The sequence below is a fragment of the Balaenoptera physalus genome (assembly GCF_965194825.1).
Source record: "Balaenoptera physalus genome assembly, chromosome: 7".
NCBI lineage: Eukaryota > Metazoa > Chordata > Mammalia > Artiodactyla > Balaenopteridae > Balaenoptera > Balaenoptera physalus.
In genome coordinates this window covers 89,525,652-89,542,749 of record NC_138886.1, presented here as the reverse complement: position 1 = coordinate 89,542,749, position 17,098 = coordinate 89,525,652, and the positions used below count along the sequence as shown (strand labels likewise).

General features: G+C 35.1%; 1 protein-coding gene across 6 annotated transcripts in view; it reads left to right on the top strand.

Annotated features, from left to right (window-relative positions):
• Positions 1–17,098, top strand: part of LOC309664471 (contactin-associated protein-like 2) — a 189,962-nt gene that overhangs the window by 25,335 nt on the left and 147,529 nt on the right. For 3 of the 6 annotated variants that reach the window (XR_014265770.1, XM_082469958.1, XM_082469959.1), the window contains exon 2: positions 15,523–15,592. Coding sequence is in view for 2 of the 6 variants with exons in the window: in XM_082469958.1 (XP_082326084.1) it covers positions 15,523–15,592 (70 nt within the window). In the remaining 4 variants the exon portion in view is untranslated. Of the gene's footprint in view, positions 1–13,543; positions 15,593–17,098 lie in introns of those variants that run through there. The other 3 variants (XR_014265768.1, XR_014265769.1, XR_014265771.1) reach the window with 1 other exon arrangement.

The following is a 17,098-nucleotide window of genomic DNA, read 5'->3' as shown; positions in this document are numbered from 1 at the left end:
AATTGGTACTGACAGTATGGAAAATAGCATGGAGTTTCCTCAAAAGATCAAAACTGGGGCTACCATATGATCCAGCAATTTCACTTCTGTGTATTTGTACAAAGAAAATGAAAACACTAACTCCAAAAGATATATGCACACCCATGTTTATTACAGAATTATTTACAATAGTTGAGACATGGGAACAACTTCAGTGTTCATTGATGGGTGAATGGATAAAAAAATGTAATACACACACTGGAATACTATTGAGCCATTAAGAAAAAGGAAATTTTGCCATTTGTGACAACATGGAGGGACTTCGAGAGCATTATGCTAAGTGAAATAAGTTAGAGAAAGATAAACTATGGTCTCACTTATATGAGTAATCTTAAAAAGAAAAAAAAGGAGCTCATAAATACAGAGAAGAGATAGTTGGTTGCCAGACTGGGGGGATGGGGATGGGGGTGGGAAGTAGGTGACATGAGTGAAGGGGGTTCAAAAGGTACAAATTTCCAGTTATAAAATAAATAAGCCACAGGGATGTAATGTATAGCATGGTGAATATAGTTATTAATACTGTATTGCATATTTACAAGTTGCTGCAAGTAAATCTTAAAAGTTCTCATCACAAGAAGAAAGAAAAAAATCTGTGACTGTGTATGGTGATTGATGGTAACCAGACTTACTGTGATGTTCATTTTGCAATACACACAAATGTCAAATCATTGAATTGTACACCTGAAACTAATATAGTGTTCTATGTCAATTATACCTCAATAGAAAAATTCTTAGGTCAAGATCAGATGTTGATTTTAATTTTAATTTAATTTTAAATTAGAAAAGGACTTTTAAGGATACACTCAACTCTGCCTCCCTCTTCCTACCCCAAAGAAGTAAAGAAAAATTGTGACCTTTTATGCCTTTCATAAAATTAGAAATTTTGTTTAAAGGGTATAATATATCTCAATTTTAAAAGTTTAAAAAAAAAAAAGAATTTTTTTTCCTGGACACTCATGTAGTTGATTCTGTGAATTTATCCTTCTTTGTGATATGATAGAAGGAAGTTCTAGAATCTCCCTTTTCTCTATATGTATGCACCTCAGCTGCTGCCATCAGTGGACATGTGTGCAAGATGATATTGGAGACTGTGGTGCTTGAATTGGGTAGAATGCTGGACAGCTGACTCTGCACTTCATTTTAACGTTAAGCCTCTCTGATCCTACTTGTGCCAGAATGTCAGGAAAAGTGTGTTGTTTATGCGCAATCCTGTGAAATGTTTATTAAGCACTTTTGGAAATACCATGCAGTATTGCTTTTATACTTCAAGTTCTTAGTTGTGGTTTGTTCTATCTTAGATACCAGTGTTTGTTAGTCCCCAAAAGTCCTCCTGGGTTGAAATGGGCTGAATTGGAAAGAAATATTATAAGCAGATAAGGTAGGGGGTCTATGGAGAAAGAAAACCAGGCATGGCTTTCTGGACATAAGAGAACACCTATTAATTTAGTACAAGCCATTTTGTGATCTAAGCCTGGCCAGAGTGCTTGCCCTTGAACAGGTCTCAGTAATTAAGGATCTTAAGGGAAAACAAGAATGCTGACTGTTATCAGGCAAGAGAAGTAGCACTAGTAATAATGTATCAGTTGTAAAGACTTCCAGTTCTGTTTCCATGGTAGGGATTAGCCTGAAACAGACAATCACCCCATCCCCCTCAAGAATTTTTTAAAAATCAGGTTGTAGGGAGTAAGGCAAGCTCTTATGCATTTCAAGAAAGTGCTAGTAGGCATGTTAGAAACCGACCTTGCTGCTGGGGGTGGGTTGGGCTGGGGAACTCTGCCCTTACCAGAAGTTTGTGCTAAAGTGAAAAACATATTGTACAAATAGTTACCCTTCCAGCATTCATCCAGATATGCCCCGAGGCTGTGATAAGTTTGTGTTGTCATCATTTAGTATCAGCTCATTTAATGCCATATTATATGAGTCACTCCTGAAAATGAGCCTTAGTCTCCTTTAAGAAAATACTGCCCCGTGTTTCAGACAGAATTTTAATTTAGCTTTGGGCACAATTTCCATGAATTAATTAAAATGGGGGCATTTACATGAAATCCTTAGGTCCTGCAGTAAAGCATTTATCACTTTGCTAAGAAATTAAAAATGTAGTACTAAATGAATTGCTAGTATAAAAGAATTGTAGAATAATTTAACATAGTACACTGAGGTGCAATTAAAAAGTCACCAGAGGTCACTCTTCCTTAAAGGAAACATGGCTTCAAAAATCCTTCCCTTAGAAGAGAAGCAGAGTGCTGTGCTGCCTTTCTTGTCTCCTTAGTTGTGATTACAGGATATTGCAAGATCAGTTATTTTGATATTTCTTTATTTTCTGTTTGTATTTTATTCCCTGAAATCCACAGAGGTATCATGTTCTTCATACTGAGCATCTTTTTTAAGAGTCACATGCTCTGAGGTGCTCCATGTCTGAATATCCAGGCAGATAGCCTTTTCTGAATTGAGTATATCTCTAAGCTCAGTTCGTCTGGGTCTCTGGCTGACTCTTCAAATGTCAATGCTAGTTTTCACTTTTCAGCCTCTGTTTTATTTAGATGTGTTTAGTACTCTGATTAAAAGTTCAGTAAGTTCAAAGTACCTATGTAAATTTGCATGGCTAAGAACATTTTAGATACTATAGAGTCCTTGATCACCGCAAAGATGGCTACTATAGTTGTTCAAGTGTCAAGTATATATTTAAATGTCTTTGCAGACTTAAAGATTCATAGAGGGTACACAAACTGTGTTTGATCATTGCTTGCTAATCTCATTTGACAGTATCCTTCGTAGCAGTAGAAGTAATGGTGAATGAATCTTATTATAGTCTAGATTAGCTAATTTGACCAATTGGATTTTTCCTTAACTCTCGAATATTTGGGAGGTGTTTGTTTGTATGTGTAGATGTATATAGAAGCAAGGTATTTCAAACCCATATTTGAAATTTGTTACTACATAAATCAAGGTAGAGGGTTCTTTTAGTCCTGTCCCATCATTTGAGAAATTCTAAAGAGGAGTTTGCCAGCAGGATGGGATTTAGGCTACCAACAAGAAATCACGAACACCAGCATTTGCTCAAGTCTTTTGATCGCTAACCTTTTATTCCTAAGAGGTGGTTTAAGAACTCAAGTAATCTTTTCAGACAAGACTTTAAAACTAACAAAAATGAAATATTCTTAAGCCCTGATAAAATAATGAGAACTGTATGTAAATTTTTAAAAAGGTAAAGATCTTCTCCCCAAAAGGATACAGTGACATTTTTCCTCTATTTACAACTGGTTCTCAGTAGTAAATTAGTCAGACGGGGGGGAGGGGCGGGGGGGGGTCAACCTGGGTGAGGTTCTGGCATAAGACATACTCTCATACAGGACTTGGTTGAAACATTTGACATCTCAGAAATTTTCCATGTTTTGACATGAATCTTTATAATTAATGGGAAATTTTAAGTCAGGAGGAGTCTACACAGGGCGAGAGTAATGTTTCTAAATAGCCAAAAACATGGGCTTTTTTTTTTTTTCTCTTATTCTCTGTCTTTTTGAAGATAAAACAAGTTGAATGGACAGCATCCTCTAGGACCTGATATTTAAAAACTGTGCATCTCTACTTGGTCTGCCTTCTAGAGCTCTTTGTATTTAGTCAAGATGAAAGTGTTATTCTAATGGAGTTATCCTCTTAAATGGAACTTGCCCAAGTTCCACAGCTTCTGTGAAAAGCTAATTTTCAAAGTAAACATTTTAGTGCTATTTGACTTTTTAAACTATGTGCCTCTATTAATTTTGTGACTAAAATTTTAAAATTCCAATTGAATAGAGATTTTTTGCTTCCATTATATATTTTTCTGGAATAAATATTATTAAGTTTGCCCCCAAATACCACTGAATTATAAAGTTGCTTTTTACAATTGTACATCCAAAACTTAATGCAAAATTGAGATCTAAAGATAATAGGCAATATTTTATATTGGTGTTTGTAATATCAGGGCACAAACTTTTAGAAGTGACTTTGTTAGCCAGCCCTCCTGTAACTAAATCTATTTGGAAATCTCAGCCTATTATCTTAAGGTGTCTTTAAAATGAATTATCAGAGTGGCTGGGTACATCTGTACTGAAAACACTATTTGTCTAATTGCTTCTACTTAAGTAAACATTACATATTACTAGAGATTTCAAATTGATTTTAAATTAAATAAGATCTAGTAAAACAAAGAGCAACATAAACTGTTTTAACTTGCCGCTTGCTTTTGTTGTTTTGTTTTGTTTTTTTCTTCTTTTCAAAGAGTTTCTTACTGATTTCTTCAAAGGAAATCAGGAAACTCTACATGTTTAGATAAAGTTCTATCTATATCATAAGACCCAGGACTTCAGATGAAAAAGGTTTTATAGATAATCCTCCTCGTCTTGAAATATTTATAATACTCCAGGACATACCTTCCGGTCAATCATATCATCTAGATAAATACTATTTTTCTTTTTATTACTTATTCACTACCTATGGAGTATTACATAATGCAGTGTAGTCCAATTTATATATGAAATACAAATTTAAATAACAGAATTTGGTGTATAGTGCACCTTTATTTCTTTTAAACATAGACATATTTTAAGAGGTGAACTTTATCAACTTTACATGGACATATCTTTTTGGAAGTGGAGTATTAAGTTTGAATAGAATAAAGGTTTCCAAATGGATATTGGCTAATATATGCATTTATATATATACATATGTTATAAAAATAATTTTGTTTTATTCTCTAAAACATCACATAAATGTTTTCACCCTGGGAATCATTCCTATGTAAGTCAGTGCCTTAAAATATATATGCTAATAAACAATATTCAATGTGCTACAAAAATAATTTAGTTAAATTTTTAAATGAACTTACCTTCTAGTTACCTCATTTCAATATTTATAGATTATAGGAATGAAGTACAGGAAAATGAATTTTACCTTATAGAGAACTTGCATTCAGGAGCACCATCAATTTTAGCCTGCAATGATTGTGCAAATATGTCTAAGAAAAGAAGCATGCACTTAGATGCAGAAATTCTTCCATCTTACAGCTTACAGTGTTTAAGAAGTTGATCTATATGCATATATAATAAGAAAGCTTTTAAAAATATGCCTTTGAAATTCAGTTGTTTATACAAATATTTTTAGGACAATAAGTTTGAAGAATATGACAAGAATTTAGAGCACCAAAGTGTTTTTGTTTTTTTTTTTAATTGCCAGGTGGTTAAACATCTTTGTCATAAAGCTACAGTAAAGGCACTCATGTGAAATGTACATGTGTGAGGTGTAAGAAGGGATCTCCTCTCTTGGTTACACTATTGCCAATAGCTATTTCAGTCTCGTGAATTCAAACATAATTGGTGGATGCTCCAAGCTTAGAGTCCAAAATCATCCACATGTTTTTGATTGAAATCTCCCAAGATCTTAGATAATACGAAAACAAGGGTGGGAAGATGTTATATGGAGAACAAATGGAGCACAAGTACAATGAAATATGATTTTTCACTTGATGAAACAGAGGTGAATTAGAAACTATAGAAGAGAGTGTACAAAATACCCCAAATAACAGCGATCTAAAGTCCCTATTAAAAGCTAGGTTTTCATAGGATATTCTAAAAGAATCAAAAGAAATCATTTTTTTTGGTTTTAGTTCTTCAGCATTTTTTTTTTTTTTTTTTTTTGGTTCCTCTGTATGTGTTGTGTCTTTTATTTTCTGGATATTTTAAAGATTTTCTCCTTATCTTTACTCATCAGTAATCTGAGTATGATGTGCCCAGGCTTGGTTTTCTTTGTATTGATATTTATCATGTTTGGGGTTTTCTTTTTTTTTTTTTTTAATTAATTAATTTATTTATTTATTTTTGGCTGTGTTGGGTCTTCGTTTCTGTGCGAGGGCTTACTCTAGTTGCGGCGAGCCGGGGCCCCTCTTCATCGCGGTGCGCGGGCCTCTCATTATCGTGGCCTCTCTTGTTGCGGAGCACAGGCTCCAGACGCGCAGGCTCAGTAATTGTGGCTCACGGGCCCAGTTGCTCCGCGGCATGTGGGATCTTCCCAGACCAGGGCTCGAACCCATGTTCCCTGCATTAGCAGGCAGGATGTAAACCACTGTGCCACCAGGGAAGCCCCCGAGTTCTTCAGCTTTTTTATGATAGCCTCAATTGAAAATAATTACACTAATTAGTTTCACTCAGTAAGAGAATGCGATTCTGTGCAATCAGTTTGTCAGACATATATCACAAAAGAAAACAACCGAATAAAATAATTGAGTATCCCTTCTCCAAACCGTCTTCCTCTCTGTTGCGCTCATGTTCCCTCTTTCTAACACCTAATTTCTATTCGTGGCAAGCCCTCCACCTCGGGTGACGCTTACTGTGTGAGTCCCCATAAACCAGACGTCCATCTGTTCTTTCTTTCTTTCGATTACTTCCGATGATAAAGCCACTCCTCTGTTACTGAGGTGGTGGCAACAATGGATATCTGTAGTGCGCTCCATCTTTTGTATGCCCTTCATTGAAGGCTGCTGAGTTGGTAGCTTCACGAAGGAGGATGCACTCTTCGGCATTTGTACGTGTGTGTTTGGGGAAGAGGATTTTGTAATCGTTTTCATTCAGAAAGAAATGCTGACAGCTTCACTCCAAATTAATAGTGTATACTTTTCCGTGTCATCAATATTGACATTTGGAAATCTTATTCATTAGTCTGTGATCTGGAAGGAAACTATTTTAATGGCTCTTGGCCCTTGCATCTGTGATTCTCTTGTCATTGAAATCTGTAAAAAACTGATATTAACTCTGAAATTTTATACTTTTAAACATTATTGACTTCCTGGGAAGAAGTCATATGTTAGAACCTTACAGCATACACTTCAGCTATAGAAAAACTATTAAGTGCTGTTTATTTAATTTACTGACACAGATCTAGGCCATTTAATTTTTTAGCCAGATTTATTAAGATATAATTCACATATGATTATAACTCATCCATTTAGAGTGTAAAATTCAGTCGTTTTTAGTATATTCACAGATAGGTGCAGTGATCACGACGGTTAATTTTAAAACATTTTTGTCACCTCAAGAAGAAATCCCATACCTATCACCCTACTATCCCCACAAGCCTCCTAGCCCTAAGGAATCACTTACTGCATTTTTGTTAAATCTCTAAAACCTTCATGAATCAGCACTTTGCTACAAATCTACAACTCTCTCTGCCACTCTTTCTTTAATTAGAAACTTTTTTTTGAGCAGTGTTAGGTTTACAGAAATATTAAGCAGATATAGAGATTCCATTTATTCTATTCTCCTGCCAACGCCCCATTCCCTTTTCCCCAATTATTAACATCTTGCATTAGTGGTACATTTTTACAATTGATGAACCAATACTGATAGATTGTTGTTAATTAAGTTTTACATTAGAGTTCACTATTTGTGTTGTACGTTCTATAGGTTTGGATAAATGTATAATGACATGTATTGACCATTACAATCTCATACATAATAGTTTCACTGCCCTAAAAATTCTTGTAATCTACCTGTTCATCATTCCTCTCTTGTCCCTAATTCCTGGCAACCCCTAATCTTTTTAGTGTCTCCATAGTTTTGCCTTTTCCAGAGTGTTGTAGAGTTGGAAGATTTTCTTCCATGTTATGTTCCAGAAGTTTTATAGCTTTGTGTTTTATATTTAGGTCTGTGCTCTATTTTAACTTAATGTTCGTGAAAGGTGTAAGGTTTGTTTCAAAATTCACTTTTTTTTTTTTTTTTGCATGTGGATGTCTAGTTATTCCAACATTGTTTGTTGAAAAGACTATCTTTGTTCATCATATTGCCTCTGTTCTTTTGTCAAAATCAGTTGACTGTATTTGTCTTGGTCTGTTTCTGGGCTTTCTATTCAGTTCCACTGATCTATTTGTCTATTCTTTTGCCCATACCACACTGTCTTGATTACTGTTAACTTTATAGTAAGTCTTGATTTTGGGTAATGTTAATCCTCCAACTTTGTTCTCTCCCTTCAATACTGTGTCAGCCATTCTGGGTTTTTATAACCTTTAGAATCAGTTTGTCAATATCCACAAGATCACTTGGGATTTTGATTGGGATTAATTAAATCTGTAGATCAAGTTGGGAAGAACTGATATCTTAACAATTTTGATCATCCTATACATGACCATGTAGTATCTCTCCATTTGTTTAAATTATTTGATTTCTTTCATCACAGGTTTGTAGTTTTTCCTCATATAGATATTACACATATTTTCTTAGACTTATACCTAAGTATTTCATTTTTGGGTGTTAACGTAAATGATATTGTGTTTTTTAATTTCAAAACCCAGTTGTACATTGCTGGCGTACAGGGAAGCAATTAATTTGTATATGTGAAAAATGTATCCTGCAACCTTGCTATAATTGCTTATTAGTTCTCAAAGTTTTTTGTTGATTCTGTGAGATTTCCTACATAGATGATCATGTCATCTACAAAAACAGTTTTATTTCTTCCTTTCCAATTTATATACTTTTAATTTCCTTTTTTTGTCTAATTATATTAGCTGTGAATTCTAGGACAATGTTGAAAAAATGTGTTGAGGCGATATCCTTGCCTTGTTCTTTTTTATTTATTTATCTATTTATTTTTGGCTGTGTTGGGTCTTCGTTTCTGTGAGGGCTTTCTGTGGTTGCGGCAAGCGGGGGCCACTCTTCATCGCGGTGCGTGGGCTCCTCACTATCGTTGCCTCTCCTGTTGCGGAGCACAGGCCCCAGGCGCGCAGGCTCAGTAGTTGTGGCTCACGGGCCAAGCTGCTCCGTGGCATGTGGGATCTTCCCAGACCAGGGCTCGAACCCGTATCCCCTGCATTAGCAGGCAGATTCTCAACCACTGCGCCACCAGGGAAGCCCCCTTGCCTTGTTCTTAATCTTAGTGAGAAAGCATCTAGTTTCTCACTAATAAATATTATATTAGCTGTAGGTGTTTTGTAAATTCTCATTATTAAGTTGCAATAGTTCCCTTCTATTTCTAGTTTACTGAACGTTTTTGTCATGAATGAATGCTGGATTTGTCAAATGCTTTTTCTGGATGTATTAATAGGACCATATAGTTTTTCTTCTTTAACCTGTTTATATGATGAATTACACTAGTTGGTTTTCTTATGTTGAACCAGCCTTGTATACCTGGAATAAATCCCACTTGCCCATGGTGTATAATTCTGTTCATACATAGTTGGATTTGACTGACTAATATTTTGTTCAGGATTTTTGCAACTATATTCATTTGTCTGAATTTTTCCTTTTTTTTGTAATGCTTTGTATGCTTTTGGTGTTAGGATAATGCTGGTTTCATAGAATGAGAAAGTATTCATTCTAGTTCTATTTTTAGAGAATAAGCATACATTTTCCCTAAAATATTTGTTAAAATTCACCAGTGAACCAATCTGGCCCTAGTGCTTTCTTTTTGGCAGGTTATTAATTATAGTTTCAAATCCTTTAATAGATATAGGCCTATTGAGATTGTCTGTTTCTCCGTGTGTAATTTTGGTGCTGGAACAACTGGACAGCTACATGCAAAAAAAAAAAATGAATCTAGACAAAGACCTTACACTTTTCATATACATTAAATGGATCATAGAACTCAATATAAAATGCAACAGGACTTCATTAAAATAAAATAATAATAAAATAAAATGTAATGCCCCCAGTAAGCCTTTTTAGATTCTTCAATCATGTGTTTCTCCCTAATTATGCCTTAATTTCACCTGGTTTATACCTCTGCAATATTTATAAAAGAAATCTTGCGTGTTATATGTACATGCCTATCAACTCCATTGGACTGTGACCTCGTTGAGGGCTGGTAGGATGTGTCATTCATCTTTGGTGCCAGTTCAACATTTGTTCTGGTACAAAATAGTAAGTAGAACATATCCTTTGAATTGAACAATGCAGAGTTTTTGTTAATTTAAAATTCAGTTTCACAGGCCTACAATTACTAAATGGTATAGGGACACAAAACTCTTTATAACTAAAACATTCACGAGTCCATTTATGAAATCAGTGTCCTCTCAGCTCTCCTTTGCTCATCGTAGTGGAATTGATCCCCACCCACCAGGTCAGGTGTTTGATTAGTTCTTTTTGATAGGGGAATGGTGCCAATAACCACTAATCAAAACAATTGCAATGAAGTTGATTGCAAGGGAAATAGTCCCATCCAAGGAGTATGATTAGACTTGGTAAAAGAGGGGCAAAGGGAAGGGAAAAGGAAAAGCAGAAGTATACAAGCAATCTCCCCAAGTAAGGGGGAAGACCAAAAAGAAGGAAGAGTGGGGCAGTGGTGGAGGTTCTCCCCAGGGTTCTCTCCAGGCAGACAGCGGGAACAAGCAGGGCAGGGAGGTGGTGGTGAGTAAGGACACCTCAGTGTTGTAGGTGTAAGGACACCTACAGTATGGAGCTGCAGGCTTAAACTTTCCAGAATAAATCTCAGCTTTGGATAGGAGCCTGTTATCAGACCCACCCTCAAATCACTAGGCACTAACTATCCTATGGAAAAGGGCAGAGTCCAAAATTTTGATTAAAAATAATATATGAGCTTAAAACAAATATAAGCCTACATATTTTTAACAGAGAAACTTAACATATCTACTAGATATTGGGAAATCTGAGCTCTTATGAACCCAAATAAAAGCAGGGAAAAGATAGCAGAGATACTGTTTGAAAGTGACCAGTTTTTTTGGTGTGTATGTCCATGCAGGTAGCCCTTACTTTGTGTGCCCATGGTTTGTTGACTGGTGCATATTGTGCTACTCACAACTGCTCCTTGTCAAAGTATCATTTTCATAAATTAAACTCATGACTCTCATGCAAATGTAAAATGAGTATATGGCACAGATTTAATGAACCCATTAATAAGAGAACTGGCATGATGGTAGTGCTGATTCAAAAGAACTAAATGGGGTAGAAGCTTTTATAGTAGCTGGAAGAATTCTTAAATAGGATTACTGATTTTAGATAAAAAATAGCTCATGTTCTGTAGGGAAAATCAGCTAACATTCTGAATTTTGGAAATGGTATTTTCCATCAGAAAGGAATCATTTGCATCCCTACTGAACAGACATTGTTTGTATTGCTATCTGACAGAAATCAAGGTACAAATCAACATCAACCCCTTCAGAATTACACCATACCTTTATCAATAGTAAATAACAAGTTAAACAAAGATGCAAAGGTACATGCCTAGAGATTCAGATAATCCGCAGGCAGGCCTGATAATCAAACCCTAGCATAACTAAGAAAGAACAGGCAAACGTCCCTTTAGTTTTTTTCAGGCTTTTGGATAATTTTCCTTAACACCATTTTACAAAGGTTTTTCTCTTCCGTATCTTACTGATGTCAAGGAGACTAGAATTACTGGGAAGGGTATTCTCAGATATATTATCAAGTTATCCCATTGTAAAAAATACCAAAAACCAAAAAACTAATCCTGAAGCTATCCACATGATTAAAGAAAAACTATACAATTTTGAGTGAGAGCAGAAACTGCTCTTAGAAAGCATAGTATTAGTGAGTTCTTACAGGCTCCCAGGTAGCTACATCATCAGAGAGAAGGAAGCACCAGAAGAGGTATTTTACCCATGTTTGGTCAATACGAGGGAGTGCAGAATTGCTTTTGACACAGTCTAGAGGCTGACATTGATACCATGCCAGAGACCCGTAAGCATGTTGTGCTTTCTCAAAGGTCTTCTCTGTGAGCTGAGCTGCCTTCGAACTTAGAACATGAATTGTATGGTTTTACCTTGAACAAGATTCTGGAAATAGTTTATAAAATAATATCTGCATATAGGCCTCACTTTGGAGAGAGCTCATTACATTCCTGGGCACTGCAGTGCTACCAGATATCATGAGAAATAGAGGCAGGACAAGAATACCAAGGGAGGGTTGCTCAGCATAGATGACTGATGTGACCATTGTGATGATTTGACCAACTCCAAAGTTCATTCCCATGTCACCACTAAAACATTTTTTCCCCTTCATTGCTAATGTCTGAGAGGAAATTTCTTTCCTCCACCCTCTTAGGTTTATTCGTAGGGGCCTGCAAAGTAAACTGACAAACGACAGAATGATGGAAGAAAAAACATAAATTATTTTAATTAATATTTTCTGTGTGAAAGAGTCCAACAGGAAGGAAGTGAAACTCAAAGAAGTAGTTAGACTTGGGGGCTTATATTCCATTTTTAAGAAAGTAAAGGGGGTTTGGAGGAAAGTGAGTAGGAAATATATGGGGAAACTGATGGGAGATAAGCGCTATTTTCATAAGGTTTGTTTATGTCGACTCACCTCAGTGCCCATTCTCCACCTTTGGTGACAAGAGTCACTCTCTTCTTCCTGGTTCGGGAGAGGGGGCCTCGGTCTCAGGGAAAATTCATGCCCTGCTTTTAGGGAGAAAAGGGGAGGGAAGATTTCTTCCTGCATCTGCTGATTTTCAATTGCTTTCAGCTCAAAACCATATTTATGCCAAAGTGGCATTTTTTGAGGTGGCATTTTTTTAAAAAATTTATTTATTTTTGGCTGTGTTGGGTCTTCGTTTCTGTGCGAGGGCTTTCTCCAGTTGCGGCAAGTGGGGGCCACTCTTCATCGCGGTGCGCGGGCCTCTTATTATTGTGGCCTCTCTTGTTGCGGAGCAAAGGCTCCAGACGCGCAGGCTCAGTAGTTGTGGCTCACGGGCCCAGTTGCTCCGCGGCATGTGGGATCTTCCCAGACCAGGGCTCGAACCCATGTTCCCTGCATTGGCAAGCAGATTCTCAACCACTGCACCACCAGGGAAGCCCTCCCCAAAGATTTTCATTGTTCCTTTATAAACTTGCCCTCCCACCCGTCTTTGCTCTTCCCATCAACTGACTATTAGACATGATGCCATTAGACATCAGGTTAATTTGCATAGAGAATTTTATATAAATAGAGTCATACAGTATATATTGTTTTTTGCCTGGTTTCTTCCACTGCATAATTATCATGTAATTAATCCACATTCTTGCACTTATTTATAATGTATTTATTTTTATTATCGACTGTTCTACTATATGGATTTACCACAATTTGTTTATCCTTTCCCTTACTGATAAATATTTGTGTTGTTTCCAGGTTAGGCATTATAAATAAAACATTTGCTGTCATTAATCTTTTTAATTTTAGCCATCTAACAGGTGTGTAGAAGAATACCATTGTGACTTTTGTTTGCATTTCCCTAATGACTATCATATAGAATAGCTTTTTATGTGCTAAATTGTGTTACATATATCTTTGGTAAAGTGTCTATTCAAAATTTTTGGCCACTTTTTCAAAAGGTGGGTTTTTAAATTTGTATTATTATTTAAAAAAATTAAAGTATAATGACACACAACATTTTATTAGTCTCAGGTGTACACATAATGATTCAAAATTTGTATATATTGCAAAATGATCATTGCAATAATTCTAGGTAACATCCGTCACCATACATAGTTACAAAATTGTTTTTTCTTGTATTGACAACTTTTTAAGATTTACACTCTTAGCAACTTTCAAATATGCTATACAGTATTATTAACTATAGTCTCAGTGCTGTAGTTTACATTCTAATGACTTATTTATTTTATAACTGCAAGTTTGTACCTTTTGATCCCCTTTACCTATTTCATGCATACCACCATTCCCCACCTCTGGCAACCACTAATTTGTTCTCTAAATCTATAACATTGTTTTGTTTATTTGTTTGTTTCTGTTTTCCTTAGATTCCACATATAGGTAAGATCATATGGTATTTGTCTTTCTCTATCTGACATATTTTTCTTAACATAATGGCCTCAAGGTCCATCCATGTTATCTCAAATGTCAAGATTTCTTTCTTTTTTTATGACTGAATAATATTTCATTGTGTATATATACTTTTTTTTATACGTTCATTCATCAGTGGACACTTTGTTTCCATATCTTGGCTATAGTAAATAATGCTGCAGTGAACATGGGGGTGCATATATCTTTTCGAGTTATTGTTTTTATTTTCTTTGTCTAAAAACCCAGAAGTGGAATTGCTGGATCGCATGGGAGTTCCAGTTTTAATTTTTTGAGTGACCTCATACTGCTTTTCACAATGGCTATACCAATTTACTTTCCCACCAAGAGTGCAGAGGGGTTCCCTTTATTCCACATTCTTGCCAATGCTTATCTCTTATGTTTTTGGTGATAGCCATACTAACAGGTGTAAAGTGATATCTCCTTGTGGTTTTGATTCCCATTTCCCAGTAATTAGTGATATTGAGCATCTTTTATGTGCTACCTGTTGGCCATTTGAATACCTTCTTTGGAAAAATGTCTTTTCAGATTCTTTGTTCATTTTTTAATTGGATTATTTGACTTTTCTGCTATTCAGTTGCATGAGTTCCTTACATATTTTGGATATTAACTCCTAATGAAATGTGTGGTTCGCGAATATTTTTTCCCATTCCATAGGTTGCCTTTTCATTTTGTTTATTATTTCCTTTGGTGCTCAGAAGCTTTTTAATTTGATATAGACTCACTTGTTTGTTTTTTATTTTGTTGCTTGTGCTTTAGGTGTCATATCCAAAAAAATCATTGCCAAGATCCTTGTGAAGAAGGATTTTTTTTATGTTTTCATCTGGGAGTTTTATGGAAGCCTGGTTTCAGGGCTTACATTCAAGTCTTTAATCTATTTTGTGTTAATTTCTGTGTATGGCGGAAGACACTGGTCTTGTTTTATTCTTTTACGTGTGGTTGTCCAGTTTCCCCAGCACCATTTATTAAAAAGACTGTCCTTTCCCCATTGTATATTCTTGGCTCCTTTGTTACAAATTAATTTACCATATACATGTGGGTTTATTCCTGGTCTCTCTATTTTGTTCCATTAATCAATGTATCTTTTTTTTATACCAATATATATCATAGTTTTGATTACTATAGCTTTATAATATAATTTGAAATCAAGGAGCATGATGCCTCCAGCTTTGTTCTTCTATCTCAAGACTGGTTTGGCTATTTGGGGTCTTTTGTGATTCCATACAAATTTTAGAATTTTTTGTTCTATGTATGTGAAAAATACCATTGAAATTTTGATGAGGATTGCACTGAACCTGTAGATTGCTTTGAGTAGTATGGACATTTTAACAATATTAATTTTCCCAACCCATGAGCACAAAATATCTTTTTCTTTGTTTCCTCTTCAACTTCTCTCATTAATGTCATAGTTTTCAGTGTACAGGTCTTTCACCTCCTTGGTTAATAAAAGTGTGGGTATCCTTGTCTTGATCCTGATCTCAAAGGAAAATCTTTCAGCTTTCCACCATGGTGTATGATGTTAGCTGTGGACTTGTTATATAAGCCCTTTATTATGTTGAGGTATGGTCCCTCTATGCCCATTTTGTTGAGAGTTTTTCTTAAATGAATGTTGAATTTTGTCAAGTGCTTTTTTTCTGCGTCTATTGAGATGGTCATATGATTTTTATCCTTCATTTTGTTAATGCAGTGTGTCACATTGATTGATTTGTGGATATTGAACAATCCTTGCATCCCTAGAATAAATCCCAGTTGCTCAGGTATGTGATTCTGTTAATTACTGTAGAATCTTGTTTGCTAATGTCTTGTTGAGGATTTTTGCATCTATATTTACTGTTCATCAGGGATTAAATCTTTGGGAAAGAAATGGGTGATCCAAAATGATTAGGTTATAAAACATGTTCTTATTAGATTCTTGTATTTATTTTTATTAGTCATTATATGAGCCATTTATTGATTTTATTTTTTTGGCATCCTTTTCTGGTTTTGGTATCAGGGTAATGCTGGCCTCCTAAACTGAGTTTCAAAGTGTTTCCACTTCATTTTTTGGAAAATTTTGAAAAGGATTGGTATTAATTCTTCTTTGAATGTTTGGTAGAATTTACCAGTGAAGTCATCTGGTTCTGGACTTTTTTGTTGGGATATTTTTGATCACTAATTCAATCTCTTCTTGGTTTGTTCAAATCTTATTATTGGGTTTTAAGAGTTCTTTATTATGTTCTTTATAGATACAAGTTCTTTATCAAATATGTTACTTACAAGTATTTTCTCCAATCCATGGCTCCTATTTCGATTTTCTTAACTGTGAATGCTTTTTTCAAAGAGCAGACATTTTTATCATGATGAAGTCCAGTTTATTGATTTTTTCTTTTATGTATTGTGATTTTAGTGTCATATCAAAGAAATATTTGCCTAACCCAAGGTCACAAAGATTTTCTCCTATGTTTTCTTGTAAAAGTTGTATAATTTTAGGTTTTACAATTAGGTCTAAAATCCATTTTGAGCTAACTTTTGTATAAAGTGTGAGATATGAATGAAAATTTATTTTTTGTTTCCACAAGGATCAAATTGCTCCAGGACTATTTGTTGAACAGACGATCTTTTCTCTACTGAGTTGCCTTTGTAGCACAAAATCAAAACTATTAGGTCATGAGTTTTGCCCAAACCCAGTCAGATTCCCATCTTGAAAATCCACCTTAAACCATTGGAGTTCAGACCCCTAATCTTGTAAATATGTTCCCACAACTCCTGCTTCTGATAACTGCTGAAATTCTGCCAAGGCGGTGTTCTCACTCGCTGATGGAGGTTTAAAAAACTTAGCGGTGCTTCATGGAGAGATAACCAACTGACAAATTCCAACCCAATTTGATAATTTCTTTATTTTAAATTGAAATAATTATTTAAGAATGTGTTTAGATAGGAGATATTATACTTTATTAGGGTTCATTTTGTCAAGGTGTGATTTCACAAGGAATTTTTTTATCATAACTTAAGACTTACTGTTGTGAAAAATATTTGACAGTAGCTTTTGAAAAGCACAATTAGTCAAATTTGCACTTAAAATTATAATTCTTTTATTTTTAAATTAGAACTGTTTATCCTTTAATATTTAATAAGGGCTTCATAGGAGTGCTTCTCACTTTTATTTGTTTATTCATACAAAAATTACTTTTGGGAAACATTAGTTTGTAACACTGCAACAAGAAACTACAGGAACTATAGGACTAAAAACAGTAACATTTGGTCACAGCAACTCGTGGCAAACA